General features: G+C 48.6%; 1 protein-coding gene across 6 annotated transcripts in view; it reads left to right on the top strand.

Moving 5' to 3' along the window:
• The window catches only part of THOC5 (THO complex subunit 5), a 170,364-nt gene that overhangs the window by 99,254 nt on the left and 54,204 nt on the right, over positions 1–16,906 (top strand). For all 6 annotated transcript variants that reach the window (XM_063913351.1, XM_063913352.1, XM_063913346.1 and 3 more), the window contains 2 exons: positions 312–389; positions 13,116–13,156. In XM_063913351.1, coding sequence (XP_063769421.1) covers positions 312–389; positions 13,116–13,156 — 119 coding nt within the window. The remainder of the gene's footprint in view (positions 1–311; positions 390–13,115; positions 13,157–16,906) is intronic.

Below are 16,906 nucleotides of genomic sequence, written 5' to 3'. Positions count from 1 at the left end.
TTCTTATTTTAACATTTTGTTTCCCTCTGTACAAGTAATAAGTATATTTCTGCCAATATGTAACACTTTTATTGCTGTAAATACCTGCTAATCCAGTCTAATAATAATCTTCATTCACATCACTGCTGTGTTGATTTGGAAAACATTGTGGCCTGGACTAAATACACATATAAATACAGTGGCTGGACATACAACAATCCGTTTTATGTTGCTGTGTAGATGGGATAAGTGGATACTATGCATTTTGCTTGTGTGCTTCTTGGCTGGCTATCATGATTACAGTGCTGAACTCTTTTACCTTCCTGTTGCAGACAAGAAGCTTGTGGTCACCATTGAAGGAAGTGTAGAAGAGGCAAAAGCTTTATTTAAACCTCCTGAAGATTCCCAAGGTAATGAAAAGGTCAACAATTCTTTTTTGAGGCATTCATTTTCCAGCTGTCGGGATCCCGGCTTTCAGAATACCAACGCTGAAATACCGGCGGTTGGAATCCCCACACGAGTGGGGAACCATAACCTTGTGGTGAACGAGGATCGCCACCGGGCACGAAGCGTGGCGAACCCGAGAGGGGACACAGTGCGCTTGTCGCCGGTATTCGGCTGCCTGGATCCCGCTGTTGGTCTCCTGACCGCCGGGATCCCGGCAGCTGGCATATCATACTGAATCCATTCTTTTATGTTTAAAGCGTGTACATGTATCTTACGTCCTACTGCAATTTTGGTGTAAAGTGTTTGCCATTTTTGCCAACACCTACATAACATAGCACAAAAGTCAGATTTCACCCTTACTAGCCACTTAACAAAAACCTGCTGATATTATCAGTTGCTTTATCACCTTAAAATATTCAGTGACAACTTGTTATTCCTGCACTTGTGTATAATTCAGTCAGTTTGCACTGACTGTATTCTAGGAGTCTGCAAACCAGTCTCCTGGCTCTGCACTGCTCCTTTCCAATACCAGTATGATGGCAGATTGAGAAGCTCTGCACCTTTGCACATTATTCCACCACATTTCTCTTTCATCTTCTTGGGGGACACTCCACCACGGGTTAGAGTGGCTCCATGAGGATGGCGATATAGAGCCTGATTCATAGGTGGACACTGATCCCATTGCAGCTGCGTCTTTGTACTCAGTGGTACTGTGACCATATGCTAATGCTGTATCTGCTGGACTCTGTATATAGACATCCATAGGGTTCATCTCTAATCTGCCGCTTACAGTCCAAGATGCACCATTGAACTTCTGAGCAGACTTGTGATTACTTAGACGTTCCATTGGAACGAAGCCACCGGACCATTGCTACTGCGTACACAGATGCAGTCGCAGGCTGCGGCACACCCCCAGAACGCTTGCGACTTCCCAAAGCTGTTCTGCAGTCTTAGCCTTAAGTCAAATTGAAAATCATCTTTCTACTTAAGGGCTATGAATTAAGCCAAGAAAGCCTCATGAAATGTGTGTCGCAAATAAACAATGATTGGAACATACAGTGGCAATGTTACACTTTTGGGCGATTCTCCGTGATGCATGGGACAGCTACACAAAATCAAACGACATACGTCTCCAAAATATCAAGATTTTAGTGGGTCTTTAGTCATAGGGTAAGACATCGCTACTAAGCAATTACGATTTCATATAACAACAATTTCTTAGCGGACCAGTTTAAAAGGAAAAAAATAAGTAAAAGATTTTATGTTCACTTTCTGGAGAATCACCCTTTTGATATTTCCTGTCATCCACTGGGGGGGCACAGGAGAGACTATACGCTGGGTTATAAGTGCTGAGGGAGCGAGCAGGCACCAATGGGTTAACTTTTTTTTTTTTTTTAACCCAACATGCTCAGCCTCCATCTCCCCTATACCTCGGGCCGGGCCCGCCAGTTTTTACTTTGGTGCTGGTAGCAGCAGGCACCGCTTCAGGGGGGCTGCTTCCCCCCAGGTTACTGTTACTTCTTTTTTACACTGTTTGAGTGGTGGTACAGGCATCCATTGGAAGCCCATACCACCGCTCTGACACCTGTCGGCTGCAGCACCGGTGACTGTGTCGGTGTGGTTCCGACGTGGGGAACCCCATACCAGGCCGCACACCTTGGGGTATCCCCCATCCGGACGCCGGGCAGGTAAGGTGACCAAGGATCCACGGCGGTACGGCAAATTTCCCACTGAAGGGAGACAGCAGGGAGCAGGTGCAGTGGGAGCACAGTAAGCTGCGCTCCACCACTAGACCACCTGGGTGCGGGCCACAGGCAGTAAGCCAGGTCCCTGGGGTGGAGGCACCTGAGGGGGAGATGGGCATAGCCTGTAGCCCCCCCCCCCCCCTCTCTTCACCCCTGGGTTTGCTTGTAACTATGCTTATGCCTGTGATTTGAGAGTTTGTGTGATTACTTGTGTGTTTGGTCCTATTGCAAGGAACGACCTGTTCTCAGTGCATTATCAAATAATAATAGTGTGTACCACTCAATATTTTCTATCTAGCTGCCACTCTTGTCATAGTTTGGGTCTGCTTTGCTCTCTTACACCACAGCATTTATTCACTCTTGTTGTCTGTGTGTGAAATTTCTATTGGTGACATGCTTTCCAAGGTTAGAGCTGACAAGGTGGTTACTGAACCAGTACCTCATACTTGTAGAGTCTGTTTTACTTCTCTCTCATATATAGAAACAAGGGTGCAAGTGCACCATACACCATTAAATTATAATTTTCTCTATCGTCCTAAGTGGATGCTGGGGTTCCTGAAAGGACCATGGGGAATAGCGGCTCCGCAGGAGACAGGGCACAAAAGTAAAGCTTTTACAGGTCAGGTGGTGTGTACTGGCTCCTCCCCCCATGACCCTCCTCCAGACTCCAGTTAGATTTTGTGCCCGAACGAGAAGGGTGCAATCTAGGTGGCTCTCCTAAAGAGCTGCTTAGAGAAAGTTTAGTTTAGGTTTTTTTCTTTACAGTGAGTCCTGCTGGCAACAGGATCACTGCAACGTGGGACTTAGGGGGAAAGTAGTAAACTCACCTGCATGCAGAGTGGATTTGCTGCTTGGCTACTGGACACCATTAGCTCCAGAGGGATCGAACACAGGCCCAGCCGTGGAGTCCGGTCCCGGAGCCGCGCCGCCGACCCCCTTGCAGATGCTGAAGCGTGAAGAGGTCCGGAAACCGGCGGCTGAAGACTCCTCAGTCTTCATAAGGTAGCGCACAGCACTGCAGCTGTGCGCCATTTTCCTCTCAGCACACTTCACTGGGCAGTCACTGAGGGTGCAGAGCGCTGGGGGGGGGCGCTCTGAGAGGCAAATATAAACCTTATACAAGGCTAAAAATACCTCACATATAGCCCATAGGGGCTATATGGAGATATTTAACCCCTGCCTGACTGGAAAAATAGCGGGAGAAGAACCCGCCGAAAAAGGGGCGGGGCCTATCTCCTCAGCACACGGCGCCATTTTCTGTCACAGCTCCGCTGGTCAGAACGGCTCCCAGGTCTCTCCCCTGCACTGCACTACAGAAACAGGGTAAAACAGAGAGGGGGGGCACATTAATGGCTATATATATATATATATTAAAGCAGCTATAAGGGAGCACTTAATATAAGGATATCCCTTGTATATATAGCGCTTTGTGGTGTGTGCTGGCAGACTCTCCCTCTGTCTCCCCAAAAGGGCTAGTGGGTCCTGTCTTCATTAGAGCATTCCCTGTGCGTTTGCGGTGTGTGTCGGTACGTGGTGTCGACATGTATGAGGACGATATTGGTGTGGAGGCGGAGCAATTGCCAAATATGCAGATGTCACCCCCCAGGGGGTCGACACCAGAATGGATGCCTTTATTTGTGGAATTACGTGATGGTTTATCTTCCCTTAAACAGTCAGTTGAGGACATGAGGCGGCCGGACAATCAATTAATGCCTGTCCAGGCGCCTCAAACACCGTCAGGGGCTGTAAAACGCCCTTTGCCTCAGTCGGTCGACACAGACCCAGACACGGGCACTGATTCCAGTGACGACGGTAGAAATTCAAACGTATTTTCCAGTAGGGCCACACGTTATATGATTTTGGCAATGAAGGAGACGTTACATTTAGCTGATACTACAGATACCGTAAAACAGGGTATTATGTATGGTGTGAAAAAACTACAAACAGTTTTTCCTGAATCAGAAGAATTAAATGACGTGTGTGATGAAGCGTGGGTTGCTCCTGATAAAAAGTTGATAATTTCAAAAAAGTTATTGGCATTATACCCTTTCCCGCCAGAGGTTAGGGCGCGCTGGGAAACACCCCCTAAGGTGGACAAGGCGCTCACACGCTTATCCAAACAAGTGGCGTTACCCTCTTCTGAGACGGCCGCACTTAAGGATCCATCAGATAGAAAGATGGAAGTTATTCAAAAGAATATATACACACATGCAGGTGTTATACTACGACCAGCTATAGCAACTGCCTGGATGTGCAGTGCTGGAGTAGTTTGGTCAGAATCCCTGATTGAAAATATTGATACCCTAGATAGGGACAATGTTTTACTGTCGTTAGAACAAATAAAGGATGCATTTATCTATATGCGTGATGCACAGAGGGATATTTGCACACTGGCATCTCGGGTGAGTGCTATGTCCATTTCAGCCAGAAGAGCCTTATGGACACGACAGTGGACAGGCGATGCGGATTCAAAACGTCACATGGAGGTTTTGCCGTATAAAGGGGAGGAGTTATTTGGAGTTGGTCTATCAGACTTGGTGGCCACGGCTACTGCCGGGAAATCCACTTTTTTACCTCAAGTCACTCCCCAACAGAGAAAGGCACCGACCTTTCAACCGCAGCCTTTTCGCTCCTACAAAAATAAGAGAGCAAAGGGCTTGTCGTACCTGCCACGAGGCAGAGGAAGAGGGAAGAGACACCAACAGGCAGCTCCTTCCCAGGAACAGAAGCCCTCCCCGGCTCCTGCAAAAACCTCAGCATGACGCTGGGGCCTCTCAAGCGGACTCGGGGACAGTGGGGGGCCGTCTCAAAAATTACAGCGCGCAGTGGGCTCACTCGCAGGTAGACCCCTGGATCCTGCAGATAATATCTCAGGGGTACAGGTTGGAATTAGAGACGGATCCTCCTCATCGTTTCCTGAAGTCTGCCTTACCAACCGTCTCTTCCGAAAGGGAGAGGGTGTTGGAAGCCATTCACAAGCTGTACGCTCAGCAGGTGATAGTCAAAGTACCCCTATTACAACAAGGAAAGGGGTATTATTCCACTCTATTTGTGGTACCGAAGCCGGATGGCTCGGTAAGGCCTATTCTAAATCTGAAGTCCTTGAACCTCTACATAAAAAAGTTCAAGTTCAAGATGGAGTCACTCAGAGCAGTGATAGCGAACCTGGAAGAAGGGGACTTTATGGTATCCTTGGACATCAAGGATGCGTATCTACACGTTCCGATTTACCCCGCACACCAGGGGTACCTCAGGTTCATTGTTCAAAACTGTCACTATCAGTTTCAGACGCTGCCGTTCGGATTGTCCACGGCGCCTCGGGTCTTTACCAAGGTAATGGCCGAGATGATGATTCTTCTTCGAAGAAAAGGCGTATTAGTTATCCCATACTTGGACGATCTCCTAATAAGGGCAAGGTCCAGAGAACAGCTGGAGACAGCTTTAGCACTATCTCAAGAGGTGCTAAGACAACACGGGTGGATTCTGAATATTCCAAAATCCCATTTAATCCCGACAACTCGTCTGCTGTTCCTAGGAATGATTCTGGACACGGTTCAGAAAAAGGTTTTCCTTCCAGAGGAAAAAGCCAAGGAGTTATCCGATCTGGTCAGGAACCTCCTAAAACCAGGAAAAGTGTCAGTACATCAATGCACAAGAGTCCTGGGAAAAATGGTGGCTTCTTACGAAGCAATTCCATTCGGCAGATTCCATGCAAGAATATTCCAAAGGGATCTGTTGGACAAATGGTCAGGGTCGCATCTGCAGATGCACCTGCAAATAACCCTGTCACCAAAGACAAGGGTGTCACTTCTGTGGTGGTTGCAGAAGGCTCACCTATTAGAAGGCCGCAGATTCGGCATTCAGGATTGGATCCTGGTGACCACGGACGCCAGCCTGAGAGGCTGGGGAGCAGTCACACAAGGAAGAAACTTCCAGGGAGTATGGACGAGTCTGGAAAAGTCTCTTCACATAAACATTCTGGAACTAAGAGCAATCTACAATGCTCTAAGCCAGGCGGAACTTCTCCTGCAAGGAAAGCCGGTGTTGATTCAGTCGGACAACATCACGGCGGTCGCCCATGTAAACAGGCAGGGCGGCACAAGAAGCAGGAGTGCAATGGCAGAAGCTGCCAAGATTCTTCGCTGGGCGGAGAATCACGTGATAGCACTGTCAGCAGTGTTCATCCCGGGCGTGGACAACTGGGAAGCAGACTTCCTCAGCAGACACGATCTTCATCCGGGAGAGTGGGGTCTACATCCAGAAGTCTTCAACATGTTAATAGACCGTTGGGAAAGACCAATTGTAGACATGATGGCGTCTCGCCTCAACAAGAAACTGGACAAATATTGCGCCAGGTCAAGAGATCCACAGGCAATAGCTGTGGACGCACTGGTAACTCCTTGGGTGTACCAGTCAGTGTATGTGTTTCCTCCTCTGCCGCTCATACCAAAGGTATTGAAGATCATACGGCAAAGAAGAGTAAGAACAATACTAGTGGTTCCGGATTGGCCGAGAAGGACTTGGTATCCGGAACTTCAAGAGATGCTCACGGACGAACCGTGGCCTCTACCTCTGAGAAGGGACCTGCTACAGCAGGGTCCCTGTCTTTTTCAAGACTTACCGCGGCTGCGTTTGACGGCATGGCGGTTGAACGCCAGATCCTAAAAGGGAAAGGCATTCCAGAAGAAGTCATTCCTACCTTGATTAAGGCACGGAAGGAAGTCACCGTGAAACATTATCACCGCATTTGGCGAAAATATGTAGCGTGGTGCGAGGATCGGAGGGTTCCGACGGAGGAATTCCAACTGGGTCGTTTCCTACATTTCCTGCAATCAGGATTATCTATGGGTCTCAAATTGGGATCCATTAAGGTTCAAATTTCGGCCCTGTCAATATTCTTCCAAAAAGAATTGGCCTCTGTCCCTGAGGTCCAGACTTTTGTCAAGGGAGTACTGCATATACAGCCTCCTGTGGTGCCTCCGGTGGCACCGTGGGATCTAAATGTAGTTTTAGATTTCCTCAAATCCCATTGGTTTGAACCATTGAAAAAGGTGGATTTGAAATATCTCACATTGAAAGTGACTATGTTACTAGCCCTGGCCTCTGCCAGGAGAGTATCTGAATTGGCGGCTTTATCTTATAAAAGTCCTTATCTAATCTTCCATTCGGATAGGGCAGAACTGCGGACTCGTCCGCATTTTCTCCCTAAAGTGGTATCAGCATTTCATCTGAACCAACCTATTGTGGTGCCTGCGGCCACTAGCGACTTGGAGGACTCCAAGTTGTTGGACGTTGTCAGAGCCTTAAAAATATACATTGCAAGGACGGCTGGAGTCAGAAAATCTGACTCGCTGTTTATATTGTATGCACCCAACAAGTTGGGCGCACCTGCTTCTAAGCAGTCGATTGCTCGTTGGATTTGTAACACAATTCAACTTGCACATTCTGTGGCAGGCCTGCCACAGCCTAAAACTGTAAAAGCCCACTCCACAAGGAAGGTGGGCTCATCTTGGGCGGCTGCCCGAGGGGTCTCGGCATTACAACTCTGCCGAGCAGCTACGTGGTCGGGGGAGAACACGTTTGTAAAATTTTACAAATTTGATACCCTGGCAAAGGAGGACCTGGAGTTCTCTCATTCGGTGCTGCAGAGTCATCCGCACTCTCCCGCCCGTTTGGGAGCTTTGGTATAATCCCCATGGTCCTTTCAGGAACCCCAGCATCCACTTAGGACGATAGAGAAAATAAGAATTTACTTACCGATAATTCTATTTCTCGGAGTCCGTAGTGGATGCTGGGCGCCCATCCCAAGTGCGGATTATCTGCAATACTTGTACATAGTTATTGTTAACTAATTCGGGTTATTGTTTAGGGAGCCATCTTTCAGAGGCTCTTCTGTTATCATACTGTTAACTGGGTTTAGATCACAAGTTGTACGGTGTGATTGGTGTGGCTGGTATGAGTCTTACCCGGGATTCAAAATCCTCCCTTATTGTGTACGCTCGTCCGGGCACAGTACCTAACTGGAGTCTGGAGGAGGGTCATGGGGGGAGGAGCCAGTACACACCACCTGACCTGTAAAAGCTTTACTTTTGTGCCCTGTCTCCTGCGGAGCCGCTATTCCCCATGGTCCTTTCAGGAACCCCAGCATCCACTACGGACTCCGAGAAATAGAATTATCGGTAAGTAAATTCTTATTATAACAACCATCATAACCGAGGTTCTTGGCATATATTGGCAATATATGAGCCTGCCCACCTGCTTCACGGTGACCTCTTCGGACAGGTCGCTAAACTAACATTATAGGGGTTCACCTATGGGGCGCAGAGCACCCCCAAATCACCCCAGGGCATCACACAAATGAGAGATAGAAGTGAAAAATCAGTGTTAAACAAGTGAGGGAAGCTGCTGAGTGTTAGAAAGAGGACAGAAGTAAGGTGTCAGAGTGTTAGAAAGTGAGGTTAGCTGATCAGTGTTACAAGTGTAAAATATATGTGAAAAATGCTACATAAATAAAAACAAACACTGGGTGATATACAGTAGGTGTTAGAAATAAGTATAAGGTGGTGATGCCCCAAAGTGGCCCAGCCAGAGCAATCCAAGGAGCCCCAAAAGTTCACCACCAAATGAACTTTCTATATAATTGAAAGGATCTTACTTATGGCTGGTGTGCAGTCAGCTTATGTTAGTTTCCTGTTTAAAAGCCTGAGAGGCAGGGAGTGGGGTGCTAATCCAGATGAGGGCATCCCAAGCCTTCAGATGTGTATACACACACACACACATTATTATGGGTGAACTTTTGTGGCTGGGCCACTTTGGTGCGTCACCACCTTTTACTTGTTTCTAACACCTACAGTATATCAGTAATTGCCTTTTTTGGATATTCACATTAATTAATTAAATATGGTATATGTTTTATTAGTGAACACGATCACAATAATATAAACACAAATATATATTTTGTTTATACAGTACATTCATTGAGCACGTTTTACCTAGGGTGTGCAGTCCAGGCCCCCTCTCCACAATATATTACCATTCTCTCTCCCCAAGATTCTGACAACGGCATGTGCAATCCCGGCTTTACGGCTCTGCTGCGACAGTCATCCTCCTCACAGGTACCACAGGAACCGGTTTGGGTTTCTACGTTGACCCAGGTAGTTTCACAGCACCTTGCACACCTATATTTAGTGCAGGGCCGGTGTAGCCTACCCAGTCTTACACTGCTGATGCAATCCTTTGCACAGTCAGTACAGGGCTTAGCGGACATTTCAACCTCTGTCAAGCAGCTCCTGGACAGAGATCGGAGGTCTCTGCGCAGACTGTTGACACTGGAGTGTTCTACTCCCTTGTTGGAGGAGGGTTCTGAGCTGGAATCCCTTTCGGATCAGGAGTCTTCAGCTTCAAATGTGGAATCATCTTCAGTTACTGAGGAAGCCATGTTCCCCGACTTCAGTAGAGGCACTAGACAGGGCTATTAGAACGGTGTTATGGATTGAAGATACTGTACCGTCTCCTCGTGACAAGTCTCCACTTTTAAAGAGTCAGAAAAAAAGAGTCTACTCTCTTTACTGCATCAGCACAATTGGAGGACCTTCTGGAGGTGGCCTGGTCTCAACCGACCAGACGTTTACAGGTACCTAAGCGGATGGCTTCTTTTTATTCTCTTCCTCCAAAAGAAAGGACCAAGTGGGAATCTCCTCCAGTGAATGCGCATGTGGCATGCTTGACTAGATCCTCGGTCTTAGCTATCCCGGGTACCTCTTCCCACAAGGATCCAACTGATAGAAAACTAGATTTCCTCAAAGCGGCTTACTATCATGCGGGGGCCATCACTTGTCCAACCTTGGTTTCGCTCTGGGTAGTGAAAGCCATTCGTGATTGGGAAGAAAAACTGGAACAGGGACTGACTGACGGCAGCAGTAGAAAGCAGTTACTTACCTACAGTATATCCAGAATATACAGAAGGCAAGTAAGTAACTTGGTGAGGCAACCATACCGGACTCATAGCATCCAAGGTTTCAGCTTCCACGATTGCAGCCAGACAGACACTTTGGTTGCATTCCTGGCGCGCGAACGCCAAAAAGGCCCTTGAAGCGCTTCCTTATGCGAGTGATACCCTTTTGGTCAGAAACTACTGTAAACAAAATAGTTTCACAATTAGTAGCTTCCAAGACAGCCTTCTTACCTTCAGCTGTACAGCCTCGGACCAAGACTACCTTTCGTCGCAGGGAAGAATCAGAGGTCAGGCGTCCTCTAAATATCAGCCTCTGTGCAAGGGCACTAAGCCCCGAATGAACCAGCCCTGGGCTGCCAGACATCCAGCTGCCAAGCAGCCTGAGATGTCTACAACCTGACGGGACAGGCCTCCCCCTGGGGGACTCCAGGGTGGGAAGCCGACTTCGGTCTTTTTCACCCAGGTGGATAGACACCACGACAGATGCATGGGTCAGAGGTGTCATCACTCAGGGATACACACTGACGTTCCGTAGATGCCCTCCTCAACGGTTCTTCTGTACCTCTCATCCACAGGATAAAAACAAAAGCAGAGGCTCTTTGCAGTCAGTGCAGTCTCTACTGGCCTCGAGTGTTGTCGTCATCCCTGTCCCTCAGGCACAGAGGGGCCAAGATTTGTATACAAACCTTTTTACCATCCTATTCTCCAACCTTAAGAAACTGAACACGTATCTTCAAATTCCCAGGTTTCGCATGGAATCCCTACAATTCATTATTCTAGCCTTGGACCCAGGGGACTTCATCGCATCTCTGGATATTCTCTTATATTCCTATCGGAGCTGACCAACAACGCTTCCGATGCTACGCCTCGGGGAGGACCACTTAAAATTTCGGGTGCTGCCATTTGGGTTGTCTACAGCTCCTTGGCTGTTTACCAAGATTATGGCAGTCATGGCAGCACGCCTGAGGCGCAGAAGGGCTGGATTTTGCCTTATTTGGATGATTTCCTACTATTGGGCTGTACTGCAGACATGTTACAAGACTACATTCGAGTGACTGTCGATCTTCTACAATCTCAAGGTTGGAAGGTTAATTGGAGAAAATAGTCTTTAACACCTTTGCAAGAAATGCTGCACTTGGGGGCGTTCTTGGACTCGCGTGTTCAACGAGTCTGCCACAGGACGAATTTTTTACTTTGCATTCCAGGATCAGATTCTTGTTACATCATCGCTGAGTCTCCATCCATGCGTGTATGTATGAAGGAACTTGGGTCGATGGTGGCCGCTTTCGATAGTGGAGTATGCTTAGGTTCACACTCGTCCTCTACAGCTGTAAGTCCTCAACCAATGGAATGGCTCCTACCTGCATATCAGGTCACAGACCATTATTCTCTCCTGAGAGGTTCGACACATCCTCGCGGGGTGGCTCCTAAAGACCATCCTGACTCGGGGCTGCCCGTACTGGATACCGAATTGGATCCTGATAACTACCGATGCCAGCCTTCAAGGACGGGGAGCAGTCTGAGTCACCCAATCATTCCAGGGCCGCATGTGCAGCCGCCCTTTGTATTCCTCGTTGCTCCGTGAGATCTCCCCTGGTTTTTCTCGTTCTCAAATCATCCCCTTTGAATCTCTGAACACTGGATCTCCTGATTGACAGGCAGAGGCGGTCGCGGGGTGGGAGGGGCCGTGCCAGCGGCGTTAGAACAACGTTGGTGTGGCACGGTCTCAGACTCCCCTCCGTTGGGGGTTGGGCTGTGTGACGTCACACGCAGCCGCTGCGACCCAGGATGTGGCGAGAAGCTCCCTGTCGGCGCGCAGGAGCTGTGCTGGTAGGGAGCTACTCGTCAGGTCCAAAAGCATCGCTGCCGTGCGATGCATTTGTACCTGTGCGGCGGGGCAGAGCCAGACATACAGGGTGGACTAGCCCTGTGCTGGACGTCCCCTCGTCTGTAAAAGTGATCGTAGATGTGCTAAATCTACGATCAACTCTGAATTACCCCCTTTACTCATTTGGTGAGTACCTCTTGGGCTGCAAACCGTGGGCCCTCTGCAGAACAACTCTGCAAGGCCGCCACATGATCTTCTGTCCTGACTTTATGCCTTTGTCACTTTAGTGTTGGCTGACCCAGCCTTTGGGTGTAATGTCCTCAGCGCAGTCCAGGATCGTCCCCGCCTATGAGGGGACAGCTTTAGGATGTCCAAGCGTATAGTATCTCCTGTGCCCCCATGTGGACGAACAGGAAAATGGTAGTTATGGTCTTACCTTAATAAATCCTTTATCCTGGAGACCATAGGGGGTACAGGACGCCCTCCCTGATGCACCTGACTGGCGGGTTCCTTTCCTATACTAGTAAGTATGTAGCCGGTTCTTTGGTGTGTCTGTGTTGGCCTTCCTCACCTCTTCTCTCCTCTCCTCTTCTTTCTCCTCTCCTTTCCTCTTCTCTCCTCTTCTTTCCTCTCCTCTTCTTTCCTCTCCTCTTCCTTCTCCGCTCCTACCTTTGGCTTGCTAACCAAACTGCCAGACTGTGGGGCGGAGTACAGGGGAGAGGGAGGCTGTGCACGCTGGGTTAAAAAAATTAACCATTTGGTGCCTGCTCGCTCCCTCACTGCCTATAACCAAGCATATAGACTCTTCTGGACTCCAGGAAAAGGATTTATCAAGACCATAAATCCCATTTTTTCAGCTTTGTTTTAGTATGTGGTTATAGCGCAGTTAGCTGCTGTTACTGCTGAGGGTCTATTTGGTCTATCTTAGCTTTGCACATCTTCACCCACCAATTTTCACTGTTTCTTCTTTGCAAGTTTGCTGGAACCTCGGTGAACAACGTGGGGAATAGTAATTTGTAAATCATTCCACAGCTCTCAATGATTGACTAAGAAATTAGCTCTTTCCAGTGACCCTTAAAAGTAGTCTAAATGTAATGTTGGTCTTGTAATGACAGTGAATAAATTCTCCTATCATTTCCTTTTTGTCTTTTTGTACTTGCAGATGATGAAAGTGATTCAGATGCAGAGGAGGAGCAAACAACGGTAAGGAAAAATAACTTTCCCTATCCAGTGCTACAGCAGCTAGTTTATCAATTATATCATATTATGCATTCCCAATCTAAGGCCATTTACTTTATTTATGGCTCGGGACAATGCACAGTCATCCCAAACTATATTCCTTACCAAGTACTTGATAAGTACAGGTCATCAAAAGCTAATTTAACCATTTGAAGCTACAGAACTACAATGCAAGCTTTGCAGCAAAGCTGCACCAGGATCCAGTCAGCGTATCGGTGGTTGGGATGCCGGCAGTCATAATACTGATGCTAGACGACCGACGCTAGGATCCCGAAATGGATCACAATGCCGGCGCTGGAATTCTGACTGCCTGCATCCCGATCACAAGTATTCCGGGCGGGTTAGGCTCAGGCTGTAAGGGGGAAGTTAGGTTTAGACTGGGTGGGGGGGGGGGGTTAGGCACTAAGTGGAGTTAGGCTGTGGGGAGGGAGGGTTAAGGTTGGCAGAATGGAGTGTGTGCCGGTCTTCCTTCTCCTTTCTCTCGCTCCTTGCCTTGGGCTTGTTAACTGGATCCTGAGACTGGTGAGACCGGGTGTAGGGGAGAGGGAGCCTGGGCTGCTGTTAAAAGAAACAGCCATTTGGTGCCCAAGACTCCAGTACTTTTGGCTAAAATGGTTGCTTGATCTAAAAGCAGCTCTATTCTCCAGGAAAACCAAGAAAAGGGACCTGCTGGAAAGAGCTGCCAGTTCTGAAGCATTCCTAGTCAAGGATACGACCTGGAGAAACTTCTTTCCAAGCAAGCATTTTGATGTCGTAGGTCCCCAGGGGCTCAAATGGTGAAGTTCAATTTCAGATGAATAGCACCATAGTAGGAATGGCCTTCACTAGGCTGTAACGCCATCACAATGTACCTTAGCAACTCATCTGCAATTAACTTTTCTCTGACGTCCTAGTGGATGCTGGGAACTCCGTAAGGACCATGGGGAATAGACGGGCTCCGCAGGAGACTGGGCACTCTAAAGAAAAGATTAGGTACTATCTGGTGTGCACTGGCACCTCCCTCTATGCACCTCCTCCAGACCTCAGTTAGAATCTGTGCCCGGCCAGAGCTGGGTGCTCCTAGTGGGCTCTCCTGAGCTTACTAGTAAAGAAAGTATTTATTAGGTTTTTTATTTTCAGTGAGCTTCTGCTGGCAACAGACTCACTGCTACGTGGGACTAAGGGGAGAGAAGCAAACCTACCTGCGTGCAGCTAGCTTGTGCTTCTTAGGTTACTGGACACCATTAGCTCCAGATGGTTCGAACACAGGCACCTGTCCTCGATCGTCCGTTCCCGGAGCCGCGCCGCCGTCCCCCTCGCAGAGCCAGAAGAACAGAAGCTTGAAGACGACGAAATCGGCGGCAGAAGACTCCTGTCTTCATTTAAGGTAGCGCACAGCACCGCAGCTGTGCGCCATTGCTCCCAGCACACTTACACACTCCGGTCACTGTAGGGTGCAGGGCGCTGGGGGGGGCGCCCCGGGCAGCAATTGAAGTACCTTTTGGCAATAAGAATACATATATACAGTCTGGCACTGTATATATGTAAAAAACCCCACCATTTTTTTTTTACACAGAAAGCGGGACAGAAGCCCGCCACTGAGGGGGCGGGGCCTTCTTCCTCAGCACACCAGCGCCATTTTTTCTTCACAGCTCCGCTGGAAGCAGCTCCCCAGGCTCTCCCCTGCAGTATCCAGGTACAAGAAGGGTAAAAAAGAGAGGGGGGGCACATAAATTTAGGCGCAAATAAAACATATAAGGCAGCTATTGGGTAATCACTTATTATAAGTGAAAATCCCTGTGTTATATAGCGCTGTGGTGTGTGCTGGCATACTCTCTCTCTGTCTCCCCAAAGGACTTTGTGGGGTCCTGTCCTCAGTCTGAGCATTCCCTGTGTGTGTGCGGTGTGTCGGTACGGCTGTGTCGACATGTTTGATGAGGAGAGTTACGTGGAGGCGGAGCAAGGGCAGATAAGTGTGGTGTCGCTCCCGTTGGGGCCGACACCTGATTGGATGGATATGTGGAAGGTCTTAAACGACAATGTAAGCTCCTTACATAAAAGGTTTGATGACGCTGCAGCCTTGGGACAGCCGGGGTCTCAGCCTGCGCCTGCCCAGGCGACTCAGAAACCGTCAGGGGCTCATAAACGCCCTCTATCTCAGATGGTTGACACAGATGTCGACACGGAGTCCGACTCCAGTGTCGACGATGATGAGGCACATTTACAGTCTAAAATGACCAAGGCCATCCGATACATGATTATTGCAATGAAAGATGTATTACACATTTCTGAGATTAACCCTGTTAATACCAAGAGGGTTTATATGTTTGGGGAGAAAAAGCAGCCAGTGACTTTTCCCCCATCTGATGAATTAAATGAATTATGTGAAGAAGCGTAGAGTTCCCCTGATAAGAAACTAGTGATTTCTAAGAGGTTACTGATGGCGTACCCTTTCCCGCCAACGGACAGGTTACGTTGGGAAACATCCCCTAGGGTGGACAAGGCGCTGACACGCTTATCTAAAAAGGTGGCCCTGCCGTCTCAGGATACGGCCGCCCTAAAGGAGCCTGCGGATAGAAAGCAGGAAGCTATCCTGAAGTCAGTGTATACACACTCTGGTACTCTACTGAGACCTGCTATTGCTTCAGCCTGGATGTGTAGTGCTGTAGCAGCATGGACAGATACTCTGTCAGACGACATAGATTCCCTCGACAGGGATACTGTTTTGCTAACCCTGGGCCATATAAAAGACGTCGTCTTATATATGCGGGATGCCCAGGGGGACATTTGCCTGCTGGGCTCTAGAATTAATGCTATGTCCATTTCTGCCAGGAGGGTCTTATGGACTCGGCAATGGACAGGAGATGCTGATTCTAAAAAACACATGGAGGTTTTGCCTTATAAGGGTGAGGAATTGTTTGGGGACGGTCTATCGGACCTCGTGTCTACAGCAACAGCTGGAAAGTCGACTTTCTTGCCTCAGGTTTCCTCACAGCCTAAGAAAGCACCGTATTATCAAATGCGGTCCTTTCGTTCTCAGAAGGGCAAGAGGGTCAGGGGCGCATCCTTTCTTGCCAGAGGCAGGGGTAGAGGTAAGAAGCTGCACCATGCAGCCAGTTCCCAGGAACAAAAGTCCTCCCCTGCTTCCACTAAGTCCACCGCATGACGTTGGGGCTCCACAGGCGGAGCCAGGTGCGGTGGGGGCGCGTCTCCGAAACTTCAGCAACTAGTGGGTTCGCTCACAGGTGGATCTCTGGGCTGTACAAATTGTATCTCAGGGATACAAGCTGGAATTCGAAGCGACTCCCCCCCCCGCCGTTACCTCAAATCAGCCTTGACAGCTTCCCCTATGGAAAGGGAGGTAGTACTGGCGGCAATTCACAAGCTGTACCTCCAGCAAGTGATTATCAGGGTCCCCCTCCTTCAACAGGGAAGGGGTTACTATTCCACAATGTTTGTGGTACCGAAACCGGACGGTTCGGTGAGACCCATTGAATTTAAAATCCTTGAACACTTATATAAAGAAATTCAAGTTCAAAATGGAATCGCTCAGAGCGGTTATTGCAAGCCTGGAAGAGGGGGATTTTATGGTGTCGCTGGACATCAAGGATGCTTACTTGCATGTCCCCATTTACCCACTTCACCAGGAGTACCTCAGGTTTGTGGTACAGGACTGTCATTACCAGTTCCAGACGTTGCCGTTTGGCCTGTCCACGGCACCGAGGATATTTACCA

This window comes from Pseudophryne corroboree, chromosome 1, assembly GCF_028390025.1.
Source record: "Pseudophryne corroboree isolate aPseCor3 chromosome 1, aPseCor3.hap2, whole genome shotgun sequence".
NCBI lineage: Eukaryota > Metazoa > Chordata > Amphibia > Anura > Myobatrachidae > Pseudophryne > Pseudophryne corroboree.
This window is presented reverse-complemented; position numbering and strand designations above follow the sequence as displayed.